We start from the raw sequence: 16,908 nt of genomic DNA, 5'->3' as shown, positions 1-16,908 counted from the left end.
CTTGTGAATTTTAGCCTCTACATTTATCACACTCATCCAATATACTTGAATCACTCTGTTAATCCTTTTGCAACCATTAAAACATACAAAGTTTAATCCTGCACTATGTGTAACTCTACCAAAAAACCTATACAGTACCTAAAAAAAGAGAGATACTCAGAAGATTAGCATTTGTTTTATAACAATAAATGCCATGCAAAATTATCACCTTGACACTCATTCAAAAACCAATTAACAGACTACATGCCGAATGATTAACTTTTTCATGGAAGTTTTTACTTCCTGGTTTCGAAGGGTATAAATCACAGGATTCATCAAAGGGAATATTACTGTGTGGAAGAAAGAAACTACTTTGTCAGCTGATAAGGTTGTGAATGGACGTGTATAGATGAAAATTGCAGGTCCAAACATAAGAAATATGATTATAACATGAGTGGTACATGTGGATATAGCTTTGTTCTTTCCTTCAGAAGCTGACCTGTGAACATGGCATAAAATAACTGCATATGAAATCAGAAGCCCAAGAAAGCACAAGAGAGTAAGCAGGCCACTATTGAAGACCATTAGAATCTCAATAGCAAAGGTATCTGTACAGGCTAGCTTGATGACCTGTGGAACATCACAGAAGAAGTTATCCAGATGGTTTGGCCCACAGAAGGGCAAGTGAAGGATGAGGACAACCTGAACAATGGAGTGAACAGAGCCTCCAAACCACAGAGCCAACAACATCACATAGCAGGCTCTAGGACTCATGACAGTGGAATAGTGTAAAGGCCTGCAGATGGCAATGTAGCGGTCAAAGGCCATCACGACCAGAAGTAACCCTTCCCCTCCTCCAAGGAAATGCAAGAAAAAGAGCTGAGTGATGCATGCTCTATAGGATATTATCTTCTTCTCAGAGAAGATGTCCACCAACATCCTGGGAGTCACAATGAAAGAATAGGAGGCATCCAGGAAGGCCAAATTTCCCAGGAAGAAATAAAGTGGGGCATTGAGTCCAGGGTCTGACCTGATGGTCAGGATGATGAGGATATTTCCAGGTAAGATGATGATGTAGAAAATTAAGCTCAGAACAAAGATCAAGAGTTGAATGTCATATGACTGGGTCAGTCCTATGAGGATGAATTCTGTGACAACTGTCCTATTTTCTGTCTCCATCATCAGTCCCTACAGAACATAACAAATAAAGCAAATTTCTTTCTCTTCTGAGTAGATCACAGCTATTTTCCTTCTAGAAGCATGGATAGACACAAGTGCATTATTTCATCTCACTCTATGCCTAAACCATCTCCTCTGTCCTTTAGATTTTACATTTCATAATTGTCAACATCTTGCTCTTGAAGCCACACCTTCTGGTCAGATTTAATGCACAGCTTCAGTCTGGCTCTCTTGTGAAATAAATATACCATTGTTCTGGGTGTATTTCTCATTGCCCTGAAAGAGATTACTTGATTCCCTGAGAGGAAAAAAACAATTTGCTAAAGGTATTGAAGTCTTCATAAATATGTTTTACAAGGGACTGATTTAATTAATAGCACAGAGAAATGATGCATCTGTTAATTATATTTGTTTCATATGTATATATTCATCAAAACTATTGAACTGTATACTAGTTGATCTTTATTTTTTATTATGCCTTAAGAATGCTAGAAACCACTCAATTCTTGAAAATATTTTATCTTTCTTTGCGGAAGATGTAGTCATAAACCAGGTATGATATAGAACTTTTGCTCAGTTGGAGAATGGTAAGCTGATACTGTCCTGTGTAATTAATTATCATGTTCTGAGGCCGTTATGTCATTATGAGGCAATTGTCTCATCCAATCAGAATGAGCATGATAATCTGCTATTATAAAAACTTCAGCAAATTCATGGCATGTATATTTCTATCTGATTTTTTGAAGTCTTGTCTTTTAGTTGTCTAGTTTATACAGCATCATGGTGTGTTTTATATATAAAGAAAACTGTTATGCTGTTATGTGCCACAAATAGGTGTGAGTGAGATGAAATTTGAATAGCAAATAACCAAAGACTCATAAGTTACATAAGTATTTCAATCTAAGAAAGAAATATGTTTTACAAAGTTTTAATTATGCAATACATTGGTTTTTAAAATAATATGGTTAATAATGATGTATAGAGTTGGAGGAAAGAAGGCTGCATTACCTACAGGTAGCAAGAGAGACAGTGTGAAAAAGAAAAGATATAAAGGAACAAATATCTCAAACTGAAAAGTCAGCTCAAATGTTTTTAAATATCAAGAAATTTTCTCTATCTCTATCATTTATCCCTCATCTTACCTTATCTTGATAAATTTAATAATGACACTGATTCCCATACATTGTTAAACTGACAAGAATAGAAGCACATTACATCACACATACAAACACACATGTAAATACACACAAATATGTTCTCTCAAAAAATACATAATACATACATATACATTGTATCCTAAGCAAAATCAAAATGTGTGTATTGGATGGTCACACACCCATGTGCACATTGACAGACATGTATTTGGAGGAGACAGGGAAGGAGGCACTGAAGGAACCAGGGGGACATAGTGGTGGATGGATATCATCAATATACTTAGTAGAAATGTAAAAATGCACAATATTCTAAGTTCTAAAAAGTAATATGTGGTAAGATTGTCTGTCCCGATATTCAGAGTGAAATTCTTGAGTTTGAAGCTACATAAATCCAAGATTACAGAATCAGAATTACATAGGTTTCTCTTCAGCTTGAGCTCAAAGTCCCAGATCAGTGTCATCAGCCTTACTTGTAAAAGGAAAACTAGGATATTGCAAAACCAGGATCCTTTTTCATTTTCACTACACCATTTCTGTATTGTTTATTGATTCTATATACTCACTTGTTGCAGTTGTTTTATATAAATTTATGGCTAAAAATAAACATCAAAATGATTCATAGTTTACTGACCACTATTTATTCCAAATATGACAACTGTAAGTATCAGAAGGAAAGAGAACTATATTATTGAGAATGCACTTTAATTCAGCATTCACATACCAGTTTATTTCTGCTATATGTCTTTGAACTGAACTGAAGACGATAAATGTAACACAACTGAAGAGTTATATCATTATATCTGTTTGTATTATTTTTTATTTTTTTGTAAATTTGAAGAATAATAGGAACATTTACCTAACAGTTCACCAATACTCTCACACAGCAAACATCCCAACTTCTTTTGATGAAATAGATAATACCTGATGGCTCCAAATTTATTCTTAAATTTCTCTTCCCACAAAGGGCCCTTTTAAAGTTTGAGAATACATGGCTAATTTGTGATGCAATGGAGAATGAGCCTTGGGGATTTGAAAGCTAACAAAGCTGCAGGGAGTTTCAGTGGGAATTTTCAAAATGCCAACAGGTTATGGACAAAGAATTAAACTAGGTATAAAATGAAACTAATGTATAAAACATGTTGAATGATAATATATTAGAAATGTATATATATATATATATATATATATATATTTGTATTTAGAAAATTACCCTGTGTTAAGATGTGTATTTCCCCTTTCCTCAAATCTTTATTAAAACTCAGTTTTCTATCTTAAGATTTATTACATATGAAAAAATATAGGTGCTTACAAAGGTATTATCTAAATAATTAGAAATAGCCTGAGGTTAATTTACACTATGTGCAACATAAAGTCTATTTTCTACATATGATCTATGAGACTATATTTGTATATGATACAAGAATATCTCAATATCATAAAAAGCATAGTAAAGCTGAGAAATTTGAGATGATTAAGAAGCTATGGTGACTAAAGAAATATAATCAAGTACAATGCCACTGTCCTGTATTTGATTTATTTTATTTTATTTTATTTATTTATTTTTTTTTTGGATTTTCGAGACAGGGTTTCTCATACCTTTAATCCCAGCACTCGGGAGGCAGAGGCAGGAGGATCTCTGTGAGTTCGAGGCCAGCCTGGCCTACAGAGTGAGTTCCAGGAAAGGTGCAAAGCTACACAGAGAAACCCTGTCTCGACAAACCTGTATTTGTTTTAAAAGAACTTAACTTTTGTATGGTTTGGATAAAAAGTATTAAACTAAATCCTTGGGCATGTATAGCTAGAGTAAATGGAATTAGAGTCACCAAGTTTATAAAACACTTGAGCCTGTTATATACCTTAGTAGAACAACTAATTTATTATATTTTAATATTTCTAATATCAATAAACTTGTCTTAGAAGAATTTGTACTTAAAATTACAAATGTGTTCAAAACGGATTTTTGAAAGATTGAAAAAACATTTTCTTAAATTAAAATCTAGATTAACTCTATCCAAAATGAACTGAAAATAATGACAAAATTACAAGAATATTGAAAACTTTTAAACATGAAAAATATTTTCAAGTAAGGTAGGGCACATGATATCATGAATAATGAAAGAAAGTAATAAACTCATTTGTAATTTATTAAATAATGATTAGCTGTATTTTACCACTGTGGAATATGCTAAGTGGAATATTAAAGATCAGGAACACATTCTTAAAATATTTAATTATAAAAGGATTGGAGAAACATAAAAAAAAAACCAAAGGAAACCTTCAGATACGTGGGGTGTTCAATGTGAATGTAGGTGAAGGTAAGTATCATCCAGCATTTCAATTCCACATAGATGTGTTTTTAGATAAAGTTGGCACAGATTTGTGTGAGAAATGTGAATCTAAAAGTCCATCACCTTGAGATTTGTAGTGCATCAGGAGGTGAGAACCACACAGTAATCTTTTCACTCAGGTCAGAATATGGTTTTTTACATGATGATCTTTTTATTCTTTTAGTTGGTGGAATTTTCTGGTTCTCTTTATCCTTCCAGGAAGAACTTGTAACTAATTTTGAATCTTTAGTTATCGTGATGAAAAGTCCTTTACAATACTCCATGTTTTTCTTTAATAGAGATGGCATACAGATTTTAATTATTTTTTATAAGATGCCAAATAATTATATGAAAATAATGAATGTTTTGTAAAGCAGGAAACTTTAGAAGGCAGACAAAGATTTAGGCAATTATCATACTTATTCAGTGTTTTTTGTTTATTTAGTAGAATAACTTTTATAAACAAAATTAAATATTTGTCTACTAAAATGAATTTCAATTTCACTATGTCATTTACTCGGACTGTCCCACCAAGTGTTAAAGCCGTGGGTATCTAAATTCAAAGTGTATGTCATGGGAAATATATAAAACAAACTAAAACTCAAATCCTAGGTTTTTAATGTTTCCCTTTGTAAAAAGAAAAGAAGGTCCTGGTTTTTCTAGGCCTGTTTTTGCTATAAATATTACTAAAAATAAAGTCATAGTTAATGAAATCTTTGTTTATGTTGGCCAATTGCTTCTAGGCATGGGGCCTGTCCAGGAGTGTGATTGATATACCCAGAAACACCAGTGGACAAAACTGATTTCCTCTTTCTCAGTGATTAGTTTGAGAACTTTTAGTCTCAACAATTTTTCTTATTGTTAGTCTTTTTGTTATGATTTTTAATTTTTTTGGTTTTTGGAGGGTCTTTTCTTTGTTGTATATATATAGAGAGAGAGAGTGTGTAAGAGAACATAAAAGTAGTTGGGTTGGTTGGTGAGGAGAATCTAGAAGGAGTTCAGGAGGGCAAAGAATATGCATAATGTATTGTACAAAATAATTTTTTCAATTAAAAAATAATAACCTCCTGCAAAACCACAGGTCATTCTTGCCAAGGAAGCACATAGGCTGAGTGCAGATTTTCACCTCTCCTTCTGCTCCTTCAAATCCAATTCCTCAGTCTCATTCTAGGTCTGTATCAGAACACCTGCTGCAGTCTCCCTTTCTTCTTTGACCCCATCCCCCAATGGATCACAAAGATCTTCTCCTCCAGCCTTCCTTCCCCAACTCATCCCATTGTCTCAGCCTATAACACCAGCAGGCATTCCTAGGAAACACACCAAATGAGCAAGGCAGGGAAACAGATTCCTAGAGGCCTGCATAAACACACAGTCAAAAACAGACAGAATAATGTCTCCACCAGAATCCAGCAAAACTACCAGAGCAGGCCTAGAATATTCAAAAAAAGATGAAGCACAAGAAAAAACCCTTAAAACAGCCTGTATGAATGTGATAATAGTTCTTAAAGAGGAAATGGATATATTCTTCAAAGACGTCCAGGAAAACACAAACAAATGGTGAAAGGAAGTGAATGAAACTGTTCAATACCTGATAATGGAAATAGAATCAAGAAAGAAACTAAATTGAGGGAATTATGGAAATGAAAAATTTAGGAAATCAAACAAGAATAACAGAAGCAAGCTTCACCAAAAGAATACAAGAACTGGGAGAGCTTGGGCCTTGAAGATGTGAAAGAAGAAATAGATACAGTGGCCAAAGAAAATGTTAAATCAAAAAAAAAAAAACTAACAAAAAAATCCAGAAAATCTGTGAGATGTTAGTGGTTCATGCCATAAACTAGCTGACCTGCAGGAAAGATGTTTAGACCAACTAAGCACATGGAAAGGACTCCCTCAACCTGTTGAGATGCCTGCAGGCTGTCCAGGGTGCTCCTGGTTCCTGGCTTTGATAGCTGTCACCCATGATGTGGTGGGCTCTGGTGGTTCAGCTGTCTTTGAGTCATTTCTGCTCTTGCAAGTAGCTCGTCCCTAAATCCCTTTAGAGTAACCCAACAAAACTCATGATTCACCAAAAAAGAAAAAGGAAAAGAAAGAAAGAATGAATGGATGATGAATGGATGGATAAGGAAATACAAATACAAATCTGAATAAAGTAACAAAGATAATTCAGGATTTAGAAACTAAGTTCAATAGGAAATAAAAACATTGAAGAAAACATAAACCAGAATGGAGATGGAATTGAAAACCTCAATATCTTAATTAGAAATCTCAGAGGAAATCCTGAAAAGAAGAATTCATTATATAGAAGACAGAATATCAGAACTCAAAAGAAAAGTAGAGGATTTAGATAAAATAAGCAAAGAAAATGAATTATTTTAAAGCATAAGATAGGAAAATTCATGAAATGAAGGCACCATTTGGTCATGATGGAAGATCAAATCTTGTTCTTATAGGCATAGAAGAGGAAGAAGAATCCTTAGGAAGTGGAAAAGACCAGATATTTAATATGATCATAGAAAAAAAACTTCTCCAAACTAAGAAAAGACATACTCATACAGATTCAAGAAGCACAAAGAAGACAAAACCAAAAAAGCAACACATCACAACATATCATAGTTAAACATTAAATACATGAAACAAAGAAAAATATTACAAGTTTTAGGCTCAGGAAAGAAGGGAAAAAGAAAAAGAGATGTCAGGGGACAGACAGACAGACATGAAAGAAGCAGGAAAGTAGGACATACACAATGAAAGAAAGGTAAAAAGCCCTGAGGTATAGTGTGGATGAAGAGAAACAGGCTAAATTAAGTTAAAAAGGAGCTAGTGGGACAAGCCTAAGCTAAGGCCAAGCATTCATAAATAATAATAAGTCTCTGTGTCTTTATTTGGGAACTGGTTGGTTGCCCAAAGAAAATGCCAGCTTTAAATGGTGACCAACATGGGGCCTGAATCTCCACATAGGGCCTGAGAAAGCTGAAGAAAAAAAGAAGAAAACAGATATGACTTCTTTAAGAGGCACTGCTGTGCAGCAGAGCACTTAAGCATCAGTCAAGCTAAGTAGAAACAGCAACTAAGTAAAAATGCCTGCCACAGTGTGAGCATCAACTTCCTAGAGCTGGGGTGGTTCAATGCAGCACAGCCCATACTTGTGTTGATGCAGATATGTGTGGCACTTTTGAAAGTTTGTAATTTCAGAGCAAGAGGACCAGATACAATGAAAAAGGGTGGCCCAGGAGGTCTAGTCTTTCAGAGTACCTCCGTTGAGTTTCCTTAGAGTTCTCTGTTCAGAACAACTTCAAAGCTGCTGTCTGAGACGGTCCAGCCTCACAGACTATTCTAGCCATGACATCAGAAAAGCCTTATACTTTCCCATTACACAAGGACTGGACAACAAATATTATAGCTAGATTTCTTAGAACTTGAAAATTATCTCAATTTTCTTAGTGTCCCCTGGGCATGCTGTTGCTCCCAGACAACAGAAAGCAGTCTAGAGAACATAATGCCCACATTCTCAAGAGGTGGGGTGGTTTTTGATCATTTGATGTCTTAGGGATGTCTGTCATCATTTAGTGGGGACATAGGAATATAGGATAAGAAGACAACTATTTATCTCAAATATTTTACATTGGTATGGATTTTTGTGTATTGATATAAATTTAAGGTTATTTTTGTTATACCATATATATGTTTCTACTCATGTTTAAGGTATTGTACCAATGTAGCTTGTTTAAAAATGTTCAAAGTTCAAGTCCTTTCTAGTCCTTGAGAGATATTATTACACTGTTTAGGATAATCAAGAAATGTAGGTTAGTAATTAGTCATCTATAACAATCAAATTTATAGTCATGTTAGGTATATTTTCAAGGTTAAACATATATTTTAGATAGATAGGTGATCTTCAAACACTTCAGAGAAGTACAGAATATAGCATTTAAGATTTTAATAACTGGCAAGGTCCTATGCTCTTGTTCCCTTTGGTGGAGAGGGCCAAGTATGTGCAGAGTAAACAACACAGACTCTGGGAGAATGTTGAAATAACAAGCGCAGTTTGTTCAGGAAGAGGCAAGCCTTATGTACCCTCCACCCCACCCTGGGGGAGGAGGTCTTATGAATATGCATCTGCTGGTGTGACATAGCTGCCTCTCATTGGTCCAGGTCATCTCGGATCGTGTCTCAGCTGCTGTTGCTAATGCCCTTAGGCAGACCCAGGCTGGCTCTCATAAAGTATCTTATTACTGGTTTGGACTGTCTGGCCCTCAAGCCTGTTAGTGATGAGTCATCCCATGAATAACCCAAGGCTTTTCATGACAGTGAGACATATCTGTTCCTAGCAGCACCAATCTGCTTCATAGACAGATGATGGTTATCAAAGAACCTCTACATGGAGGTCACTTTCATGTGGCAAAGCTAGACATTTGGGCAAGAAGCTGCTCCTGCCTTGACAGTATAATGTACAAACTAGACAAGCAGGACACTAATGGTTAAAAATGCTAAACTTTGCCAAGACAAAGTGCAACAGTCCTTCAAAATTCCTGCTTCATAGAAAAGTTTGTCAGATATTCTATGCCCATAGGCCAAAAATGGATGCCCCAACATTGCAGAAGAAACTTGGGTGACTGTCCAGCAGCCAGATGTCCTTGTCATTTCTATGGTTTTGGAAGTTTGCTCTGCACTTCCTGTCTGCTCATGTAATATTATATTCTCCTTGGGTCTTTGTTGAAGTTGAAGATGAGATAGTTATAGTTATAGCTGTCTTGTTAACAAATTCAGAAAAGAAACTTACATAAGAGACATAAAATTTGTAAGACTGAGAAACATAAAAGCTTAAATTGTTTATCTGAGAAAATGTTTTGAGATCTAAAAAAAATAATTTTGTGCTAGTAATAAAAGCTGGGATAGAAAGCAAATTAGGTACACAACTTTGGACTCATCAAGACAAGATAGATAATGGAGTATTTTCTGTGAATTTGCCAAGTGCAACTGGACTGAATATTGTAAATGTAATTCTTAGTTGATAACTGTTCTTATTGTGTATAGTCTTACTATGTTAAAGCTAAACCCTTTCTTTTTATTTCGACAAATGAGAGGGAAATGTTGCAGAATATTTGTTCAACTATGTAAAGATGTGTTGCATTTGTTTAATTATGTGAAGATGTTTTGCTGGTTTACCTTGCCTGCCTAAGGCATCTGATTGGTCTAACAAAAAGGTGAATAGCCAATATCAATGGAGGAGGTATAGGTAGGATGTCTAGGGAGGGAGAGTAAGTAGGGGGAGGAATTTAGGCTCAGGGAAGAAGGGAGAAAGAAAGAGACAGCAGGGAGATACCAAGGGCCAGATAAACAGACACAGGGGAAGCAGGAAAGTATGACATACAGAATGAAAGACAAAAGCCCCAAGGCATACAGAATGAAAGACAAAAGCCCCAAGGCAGAATGTAGATGAAAAGAAACAAGTTAAATTAAGTTAAAAGAGCTAGAAGGACATGCCTAAGCTAAGGTGGAGCATCCATAATTAATGTCTCCTTGTCTTTATTTGGGAGCTGGTTGGTGGCCCAAAGAAAATTTCAACTACAGAAGGTTACAAGAGAAAAAGCACAAGTCACATATAATGGGAAAACTCATAAAATTAGTAGCTGATTTCTCAAGTGAAACTCAGAAATCCAGAAGAACCTGCAACAGTACACTCTGGCAGATAGTTTTCCTGTGTACAGTAATCTTGATTGGCAGTTGTGTCAGAGTTGGGAAAGAATCTTTCCATAATCCAAACAGCCTAAAAATCACATCCCAAACAAAACAATGAGCAGTCAAAACACTAAAAAAAGTAAAAGGATAGAAAAAGTATTCCCAGAAAATGAGATCAAGAATCAAGCAGGCATTCTCATCTTAATATCTGACAAATAGACTTCAAACTAAAACTAGTTAGAAGGGATCAAACAGGGCCTTCATTCTGATCAATGGAATCAGAAAAATATCACAATATTAAACATATGTGCACTAAATTCTAATGCACCCAAATTCATAAAAAGCTTACTAATGGAATTGAAGACACAGATTGACAAAAACTATAGGTGATCTCACCGCCCTACTTCCTTCAATACATAGATCATTTTGACAAATAATAAACAGAGAAACCTAAGAATTAAGTGACACCTTACATCAAATTGAACTAATGTTACATGCAAATGTAAAAAAAAATATACATTCTACTTAGCAGCACATGAAAGCCTCTCTAAAATAGACCAATGCTAAAATATCATGCCAAAAAACTTAAAAACTGATAGCAAACAAACCTGTAGTAAATGTATAAACTCATGGAGATTAATTCATTACTGAATGATGATTGAATCAAAGAATCAATCCAGAAAGCAATCTATATAGTTCAAGAAATAAGTGAGAACACAGCACAACAAAATATCTGGGACACCTTAAAAATCACTTTAAGAAGGAAGTTTAAAGTCCTAAGTGGCTACATTAAAATTTCAGAGTAAAATAAATGACTGAATGATACAACTCAAGATTTTGGAAAGCAAGAAAAAGAAAAACATAGAAAAATTAACAAAAATTGAAGCAGAAATTAATGAAATAGAAATATAAAGGGATAACAACACAAAGAATCAATGAATCTGGGAGTTGGTTGTTGGAGAAGATAAACAAGATGACAGATCCTTTGCCAAACTCACCAAAAAAAAAAATAAGAAATGACCCAAACTAACAGAACCTCTACTCCATTAATTTGGAAAATCTAAAAGAAAATGGATGAATTCCTTGATTTCAGAGGACACCGTTGACTTGTATTCATCCAGTTCCTCTGCTGTTTATACTCTTTTTGCCACTTACTTCTTGATGATTCCTGAGTCTTTGGAGGAGCATGCAAATGTCCATTTGAGTGCTGAGTACTCAATGGTTTCTAATTCTCTGTATATTGACTAATTGTGGCTCTCTGGGTTAATCATCACATACTACAAAAAGAAGTTTCTCTCCTAAGGGTTGAAAGATGAATTAATCTTTAGTAAGTGGTTTAGTACTATGTCTACTTAGTATAATAATTCTAATAGGTCCTCTCACGTGCCTATGAGAGGTGTAGACACACTGTCATGGCCCCAAAAATGATTTCAGGTAAGTGTTTCCTTTTATGGAGAGAAAGTAAATCCAATCAGAAAGTGGTTGATGAATCACACAATAATGCCTCCACTAATATATGAATAGAAATATCTTGCCAGACCTGTTGCCATTGTAGGTCACAGGGTTCATAGTCCTTTAATTCTTAAATGTTTATTTAAAAATTGATGGTAAAAATATTCGAGATACAAAAAGAAATCTTCCTTTATATAGACACACGGCACAATCATCACCTCACACATATACATTATGAGAAGGGAAAAGGATAGTGAGGACAATAAAATTCTACTCTATTACTGTATTTCAAGTCAAAAGTAGAGTATTGTTATAGTCAGGGTGTTGAACACCAGAAATTCAGAAATTACTCAGAAATTTTTCATTTCATATCAGAAAATGATCTCTGACAGCTTTCCATTTTCTTTGATCTCAGACAGACCCTGGTAAGCATTATTATGGTATCTGGTTCAACGAGTTCTACTTCTTAAATTATAACTACAAGTAATGATACAGATCATCTTCTTTTATGTGTTTTGGATTAGATTAATAAAATGTCTTCTTAGTTCACATATATTGTCACAAAGAATATTTCATTCTTTTTTTTGTTAAATAATATTCTTGAGTGTATGCCCATGTATCACATTTTAGCCATGTACCTATCAGTTGACACTTACATAGTTTTTATACAGTAGTCACTGTGAACAATGCTACAGTAAACATGGCAGCTGTGATATTTGTTAAAGTTATAGATTCAGTTGCTTCAGATAAATGTCCAGGAATGGTACTGCTAGGTCATGTGGATACTCTAGTTTTTCAATATTAGAACAACTTCTGTACCATTTTCTATAATGTCTATACTTTACAGTCTCATGAAAGTGTACAAGAATTCCCTTTGCTACACATAATCACCAGTTTCCTCGTGGCCTTTATGGTGAGTATACTCCAAGGATTGTAACTAATGTTCTGTCATCGTAGATATGTACTACATAATCTTTGCTTCACAAAAGCAAAATAATAATGACAACCTTTTGTTCCAAGATTTTCACAATTAATTAACATAATGTTGACAGGTTATTTATTTTTAGAAATGCTATTTAATTATATTCTTCATTAAATACAGCACATTCAATAATTTTTTCTTGTTTCTTTTTTTATTAAGAAAATTTTTTCATTCATTTTACACACCATTCAAAGATCCCCCTCTTCCCTCCTCCTGCCCCCCCAGCCTCCCCCTCCCAACCCACCCCCTACTCTCCCCATAAGAAGGCAAGGGCCTCCCATGGGAGGCATATCCAGTAGAGGCAAGTCCAAGCCCTTCCCCCTGCCTCAAGGCTGCATGAGGTGTCCCATCATAGGTAGTGGACTCCAAAAAGCCTGCTCATGCACCAGGGATGGATTCTGATCCTACCGCCAGGGGGCCCCCCAAGCAGATCAAGCTACACAACTGCCTCCTCATGCAGGGGGTTTTCTCTAAAATCCACCACAAACTCAGTCACAAAGCAAATCTCAACACATACAAAAAAAAAATGGAATAACCCACTGAATAATTTTCTTGTTTCTTTTTTTTTTCAATTTTTTTTATTTTATATAAGAAATTTTCTAGTGGTTTTACATATCAGCCCCGAATTCCCCTATCCTCCCTCCTCCCCGCCCCAGCCTTCCCCCCACAATCTGCTCCCCATTCCCACTTCCTCCAAGGAAAGGTCTCCCCTGGGGAGTCAGCCTGGTACATTTAGTTGAGGCAGGTCCAATTCCCCTCCCTGCACCAAGGCTGAGCAAAGTGTCCCAGCATAGGCCCTAGGTTCCAAAAAGCCAGCTCATGCACCAAGGACAGGTCCCGGTCCTACTGCCTGGGGACCTCCTAAACAGTTCAAGCTAATCAACTGTCTCACTTATCCAGAGGGCCTAGTCCAGTTCCATGGGGGCTCCTCAGCTATTGGTTCATAGTTCATGTGTTTCCATTCGTTTGGCTATTTGTCCCTGTGCTTTTTCCAATCTTGGTCTCAACAATTCTCACTCATACAATCCCTCCTCTCTCTCGATTGATTGGACTCCTGGAGCTCCACCTGGGGCTTGGCCATGGATCTCTGCATCTGCTTCCATCAGTCACTGGATGAGAGTTCTATCATGACAGGGTGTTCCACCACCTATCACCAGAGTAGATCAGCTCAGACACTCTCTCGACCATTGCCAGTAGTCTGTAGTGGAGTCATCTTTGTGGATTTCTGGGGACCTCTCTAGCACTCTGCTTCTTCCTATTCCCGTGGAGTCTTCATTTATCATGGTATCTCTTTCCTTGTTCTCCCACACTGTTCCTGATCCAGCTGGGATCTCCCGCTCACCTAAGCTCTCTTTCCCCCCCGGCCCTTGCCATCCATTACCCCTCCTCACCCCAGTTTGCTCATGTAGATCTCATCTATTTCTCTGTCATTGGGTGATCCCTGTATCTTTCTTAGGGTCCCCTTTACTAGGTAGCTTCCCTGGAGTTGTCAGTTACAGTCTGTTTATTCTTTACTTTACATCTAGTATCCACTTATGAGTGAGTGGATACATACCATGTTTGTCTTTCTGAGTCTGGGTTACCTCACTCAGGATGGTATTTTCTAGTTCCATCCATTTGCCTGCAAACCTCATGATGTCATTGTTGTTCTCTGCTAAGTAATATTCCACTGTGTATATGTACCACATTTTAATTATCCATTCTTCAGTTGAAGGGCATCTAGGTTGTTTCCAGGTTCTGGCTATTACAAACAATGCTGATATGAACACTGTTGACCATGTATCCTTGTGGTATGATTGAGCATTCCTTGGGAATATGCCCAAGAGTGGTATAGCTGGGTCTTGAGGGAGATTGATTCCCAATTTTCTAAGAAAGTGCCATATTGATTTCCAAAGTGGCTACATAAGCTTGCATTTCCACCAACAGTGGAGGAGAGTTCCCCTAGCTCCACATCCTCTCCAACATAAGCTGTCTTCAGTGTTTTTTATCTTAACCATTCTGACAGGTGTAAGATGGTATCTCAGAGTTGTTTTGATTTGCATTTCCCTGATGATTAAGGATGTTGAGCAATTTTTTAAATGTCTTTCAGCCATTTGAGCTTCTTCTGTTGAGAATTCTTTGTTTAGCTCTATAGCCCATTTTTTAATTGGACTGTTGAGTATTTTGAAATCTAATTTCTTGAGTTCTATATATATATTGGACATCAGCCCTCTGTCAGATGTGGGATTGGTGAAGATCTTTTCCCATTCTGTAGGCTGTTGTTTTGTCTTATTGACGGTGTCCTTTGCCCTACAAAAGCTTCTCAGTTTCAAGAGGTCCCATTTATTAATTGTTTCTCTCAGTGTCTGTGCTACTGGTGTTATATTTAGGAAGTGGTCTCCTGTGCCAATGAGTTCCAGACTACTTCCTACTTTCTCTTCTATCAAGTTCAGTATAACTGGATTTATGTTGAGGTCTTTGATCCACTTGGACTTGAGTTTTGTGCGGCGACAGATATGGTCTATTTGCAATCTTCTGCATGTTGACATCCAGTTATGCCAGCACCATTTGTTTAAGATGCTTTCTTTTTTCCATTGTGCAATTTATAAGTCAAGCTTTCATTATTTGCAGATGACATGATAGTGTACATAAGTGACCCCAAAAATTCAACCAAGGAACTCATACAGCTTATAAACCTTCAATAATGTGGCATGATACAAGATTAACTCAAAAAGAAATCAGTAGCTCTCCTATATACAAATGACAAACAGGCTGAGAAAGAAATCAGAGGACACTGGGCGGTGGTGGCACACGCCTTTAATCCCAGCACTTGGGAGGCAGAGTCAGGCGGATCTCTGTGAGTTCGAGGCCAGCCTGGGCTACCAAGTGAGTTCCAGGAAAGGCGCAAAGCTACACAGAGAAACCCTGGTCTCGAAAAACAAAAAAAAGAAAAAAGAAGAAATCAGAGGAGCATCACCTTTTACAATAGCCACAAATGGTATAAAATACCTCGGGGTAACTCTAACTAAGCAAGTGAAGAACCTGTATGACAAGAACTGTAAGTCCCTGAAGAAAGAAAGTGAAGAAGATATCAGAAAGTGGAAAGATCTCCCATGCTCATGGATAGGTAAGATTAACATAGTAAAAATGACAATCTTACCAAAAGCAATCTACAGATTCAATGCAATCCCCATTCTCAAATTCCCAACACAATTCTTCACAGACCTGGAAAGAACAATACTCAACTTCATATGGAAAAACAAAAAACCCAGGATAGCTTAAAGAATCCTGTAAAATAAAACAACCTCTGGAGGCATCACAATCCCTGACTTCAAGCTCTACTATAGAGCTACAGTAATAAAAATAGCTTGGTACTGGCATAAAAACCGACATGTGGACCAATGGAATTGAATTGAAGACCCTGACATTAATCCGCACACCTATGAACATATGATTTTCGACAAAGAAGCCAAAATTTTCTTGTTTCTTGACATCACTAATGTTAGTATCATCATTAACTGCTTTTGAAGAAAACCACTATTTCTTAACAATATAATCAAAGTATCCATGGTGTATAACTCTGTGACCAAAATTTATTTTTCTTACCAAAAATCAGTAACTTGAGCAAACACAAAAATGACTTAAAGACTTACATTCATTTGTTGAGGTTTATTTCTACAAGATCATTCTATCAATTATCTTTCAGAGATGTAGTCTTACATTTGTCACTTATTAGTATGTCTTAGAAAAGAGTTTATGTTGCTTCTCATAAATATTTTCTTACCCTGAAATTTTTATTCTACTCTCCCATGGAGAAAATGAAGATAAATCTCCAGAGAGCAAGGAAGTGACTTTCCAGAAAAGGAGCAGTATGGATGATAGGGGTGATAGGGATGTCAAAGCCATCTAGCAGAATAGAGGGAATAAAGAAAATCCTCTCCAGAAGCAGTCAGCAGCAAGATAGTGTACCCATGTAAACAGTAAAACAAAAAAGGAACTACTAGACAGACAAAGCATGGAGTAGAACCTTTGAAAACTATGACTCTACAACTTTGCGTTTTGATTGGCTTGGTTTACTGTAGTGTTCTCTGCCTGTTGCCAAGAGGTTTTCTTGATGAGAGGTGAAGACTACACTTGTGTGTGGGTATAAGAATAAATATTTTTATATTGTAGT

General features: G+C 36.2%; 1 protein-coding gene across 1 annotated transcript; it reads right to left on the bottom strand.

The window, feature by feature from the left end:
• Nucleotides 1-231: 231 nt before the first annotated feature.
• On the bottom strand, nt 232-1,158 carry LOC128107996 (olfactory receptor 4N4C-like). Its single transcript, XM_052734322.1, has one exon. It carries the CDS (start codon nt 1,156-1,158, stop codon nt 232-234), a length of 927 nt encoding a protein of 308 aa, XP_052590282.1.
• Nucleotides 1,159-16,908: the final 15,750 nt, after the last annotated feature.

The sequence above is a fragment of the Peromyscus californicus genome, unplaced genomic scaffold (assembly GCF_007827085.1).
Source record: "Peromyscus californicus insignis strain IS unplaced genomic scaffold, ASM782708v3 Scaffold_12__1_contigs__length_115047231, whole genome shotgun sequence".
Lineage (NCBI taxonomy): Eukaryota > Metazoa > Chordata > Mammalia > Rodentia > Cricetidae > Peromyscus > Peromyscus californicus.
The sequence above is the reverse complement of the archived record's forward strand: the minus strand, read 5'-3'. Positions and strand labels throughout refer to the sequence as shown.

Bases quoted from the DNA above. Each gene is read 5' to 3' on its own strand.
- LOC128107996 (XM_052734322.1), bottom strand. From the start codon at position 1,158: ATGGAGACAGAAAATAGGACAGTTGTCACAGAATTCATCCTCATAGGA.